Source organism: Augochlora pura, unplaced genomic scaffold (genome assembly GCF_028453695.1).
Source record: "Augochlora pura isolate Apur16 unplaced genomic scaffold, APUR_v2.2.1 APUR_unplaced_2268, whole genome shotgun sequence".
In the NCBI taxonomy this organism is placed as follows: Eukaryota; Metazoa; Arthropoda; class Insecta; order Hymenoptera; family Halictidae; genus Augochlora; species Augochlora pura.
In genome coordinates this window covers 1-3,205 of record NW_027582402.1, presented here as the reverse complement: position 1 = coordinate 3,205, position 3,205 = coordinate 1, and the positions used below count along the sequence as shown (strand labels likewise).

Here is a 3,205-nt window from a genome sequence, read left to right as displayed (position 1 = left end):
GAAAGTCTCGTCATATGACCGAGCGACTCATACTCCGTGAGAAACTCACGGTATTCCTGCACTAAGGTCGGATTCGTGTCCAACTTTTTCCTCAACCTCGACAGCGCGGACAGTGCTATGGGGAGAGGGTCTTCTAACGCTTCGTCCGCTGCCGGAGATTTGAGCGGTAGTCGGACGATAAATTGCCCGGACGCATCTCTTGTGACTGTATCAACAAAGAGCGTCTCACATTCCTTCTCAGCTCCCGTTAACACGGAAGTCGAAGGCACTTCTTCCAATTCCCAAAATCTTCGTATCGCTCGGTCTAGTGACTCGAGGACACTTGCATGTAATCCACGCGATTTCGGCTGGAGGTAAGTCGAGGTAATTGTCGGTCCGGAAATAATCCAGCCGAATATTGTTTCTTGGGCCAGGGGGCCGTCATCGCTTAATCGCAGAATACCTGCTTTCAGCACCTCTGCATACAGCTCTGCGTCCAACAACACCTCAATACGGTGGTCAGACGCAGGGTCGGGATCTGCCAACTTCAATTTCGTCAACGCATCGTAATCGCATGCTCGAAATGAGGGCGGAGTATAACCTGTGATTCGCGGTAGCACGTAAGCGCTCGCGGAAAGGACCGGCGAGACGCTATCTCGTGCTCCGAGCGACAGATTAACGCTGCATGAGATGGCCTGGTGATGTCCTTCCCCCACACCTACTAACGTGGCATGGGATTTCACTCTGCTCAGTCTTAGTTCTTGCACTAAACTGGCGGTGATAAAGGACGTTTCGGAGCCTTGGTCTAGGAGTGCACGCGCAAGTCGCGTGGTGTCTCGTCCGAAAACTCGAACAATAGCTGTTGCGAGTATCACACCTCGCCTGGCCTGCTTCTCTGTCGCGCTAGAGTGTGTTCTCACTCTGGCGCGTGACGTATCCAATCACGAGCCGTAGCGCTTGGAGTTTGGCACAGCAGTTCTTCTGCCTGTGCCAATACTTTTCGTTCTCGTGTCTCGAGCTGGGTTCTCGACTCGAACGCCTTGTGGTGGACCGTAATTCCTGGTCCCCTTCCAATTGCCATACGCATGGGAAGATTCAGCGTTCCGGTCCAGCTTTGAGGCCGGGGGTGGGAGGTGCAGAAGGGTATGATGACTACCGCTGCACTTCCCACATTTCTCCTGGCTTTGACACAACTTAGCCGTATGTGACGGCTCTAAGCAACGTGTACAGCTTTGGTCATTTAGAATGTATTGAACCCGGTGTTCCGGTTTCCATTTCTTAAATGCCTGGCACACGGCTAGACAGTGTGACTGTGTACACACGCCACACCGTCTTTTGTTTTCGACCGTCATCTCGAGCGAGGTATTGTGCGCTCGTACTCGAGTCGACGGTTTGTTCGGCGAGTGTTTGCTGCGTGTCTCGTGCAACACGAGCAACGCGCGGCCGCAGTTGTCGAGGAATGTCATGAGTTCCTCGAACGACGGGTAGTGCCGGGAGGAACTTCTACTGAGTTCCTAGTCACTTTTTAACTCCCAGTCGAATCTGTCCGCAATTAAATGGACAATGGGTTTTCCTTCCTCATTGTGTCCTTGCCGTTGTAGAGCAGCCATGGCTTGCCGCACTCCGATCGTGACCTGCTGAACGCTGGCTAGATCGTCCTTGTGGATCGGCTTTAGACATATAATCTGCACGAGCAGTGCAGCGGTTATGATGCGTGGCAACCCGAAGCGTTCTTCCAGGGTCTTCCACGCAATCTGGAAATTTTGCGGCCCAATACTCAAGTTCGCAATCGCTGCCACTGCTTCTCCTTCCAAACAAGCATTAAGGTACCTGAGGCGTTGTACGTCCGACAGGGCCTTGTTTTCCGTAATTGCGGAGTTGAATAAACTCTCGAAATGTAACCATTCTCGAGGGTTCCCTCCGAATTTCGGCAAATGCTGTTTAGGCAATTCGATTGGAATAATCTGGTTCCCGTCCGTTTTTTCCACGGATGGATCTGAATTCCCTTTTACGGAACCAGACTGTTCATCTTCCAACCTGGAGATTTCGGTGCAGAGGTAACCTCTAGCATCCAAATACATCTCCGTCATTTCGTCAAAACGTTCAGCACTGAAAAACTCAATCTGAGATCGTTTTGCCGGGAAGAACGCTTTCTTCAGCCTAAAATAGCTGGCTCGCGCTTCTTCCCATACAGAGGTAAGAAAACCTAGCCGGTCTTTTAGAAGGGGGCAAGTATAGCTCGCCCTCCCCTTCTTCCTCAAGCGGGAGATACATCCCGGAATCTGGTTCAACTGTTGAGGGATAGGAGAGCGTGAAAGGTCTTGAACAGAATCTACTCTCGGTGATTAAAAAACGCAACCCAGTCGGTTTATTTCGTCAACTTCTACAGGGCTCTATCGGCTCCTGGAGGTCGTCTCGGCCGATTCCTCGTTCTAGGCTGAGTTGGTTTCGTTAGGAGTGCCACGTCGCGGGGACACGTCTTCTCCTAAGATTCCTCGTTCTAGGCTGAGTTGGTTTCGTTAGGAGTGCCACGTCACGGGGACACGTCTTCTCCTAAGATTCCTTCAGTACTCTCTGTTTTTTATTTTTTTTTTATTATATCTGTGTGTTGAGGTTAGGAGAACCGTTCCTGAGAGCGATGGCCCTCTTACCGATTTGGGTGAGGAGTGGATGCTTGTGGGATTACCTTCATGGGGTGTTAGCTTATGTGAATGTCGATTATGTTGGAGTGGGGAAAGAATTTTCAAAGAAAACCCCTATAGTGAGTGTGTGTTCATTGGGTTGGTAGGATTGTTAAGTGAGGTTAGGATGTGATGATGAGGTTTATGGAGGAGAGAGTGAGTAGGGCCGGTGGTTGGTCTATGTAAGGTTACTGATTTCCATAGGGAATTTGGTTTTAATTTTGTACGGAATTCTATTACGGTCATAGAGACCGGTGTCTCGGATGAGCGGATTTGGTCAACGTTGTATCTGGAGATGAGTGCCATTAAGTGGAGCGGGATCAACTCTATGTTGGTTTCAAGGTGAAGTTGGTGAGTATGATATCTGGGAGGCTTGTCTGTAATTATTTTTAGTATTTTGTTCTGGTATATTTGTAGGTACTTAAGGGTGGTCCTGGGGGCAGTGCACCAGACGTGTGATCCATAGGTGAGTACCGGCCTGAGACAGGTTTTGTAGAGTGTGAGTCTGAGGTGCTGTTTTAGTTTCGAGCCACGTGCGAGGAGGG

The 3,205-nt window shown here is 50.1% G+C and overlaps 2 protein-coding genes and 1 long non-coding RNA gene across 3 annotated transcripts; 1 reads left to right on the top strand and 2 right to left on the bottom strand.

The window, feature by feature from the left end:
- Positions 1–49: 49 nt before the first annotated feature.
- LOC144477604 (uncharacterized) lies at positions 50–1,060 on the bottom strand (the record flags this gene model as incomplete). The annotated part of the gene is made up of 2 exons (XM_078195331.1): positions 900–1,060; positions 50–750 (listed from the first exon to the last, which is right to left on the bottom strand). Coding segments are annotated over exons 1-2 (862 nt in total), but the record flags the coding sequence as incomplete, so codon positions are not given.
- A 433-nt stretch (positions 1,061–1,493) lies between these two features.
- Positions 1,494–2,069, bottom strand: LOC144477606 (uncharacterized). The gene has a single exon (XM_078195332.1). The coding sequence runs from the start codon at positions 2,067–2,069 to the stop codon at positions 1,494–1,496; it is 576 nt and encodes a 191-aa protein (XP_078051458.1).
- Positions 2,070–2,933: 864 nt separating this feature from the next.
- LOC144477605 (uncharacterized) lies at positions 2,934–3,205 on the top strand. The gene is made up of 3 exons (XR_013495222.1): positions 2,934–3,011; positions 3,078–3,126; positions 3,183–3,205. It is a non-coding gene; the product is annotated as an uncharacterized LOC144477605 (long non-coding RNA).

Bases quoted from the DNA above. Each gene is read 5' to 3' on its own strand.
- LOC144477606 (XM_078195332.1), bottom strand. From the start codon at position 2,069: ATGACGGAGATGTATTTGGATGCTAGAGGTTACCTCTGCACCGAAATC.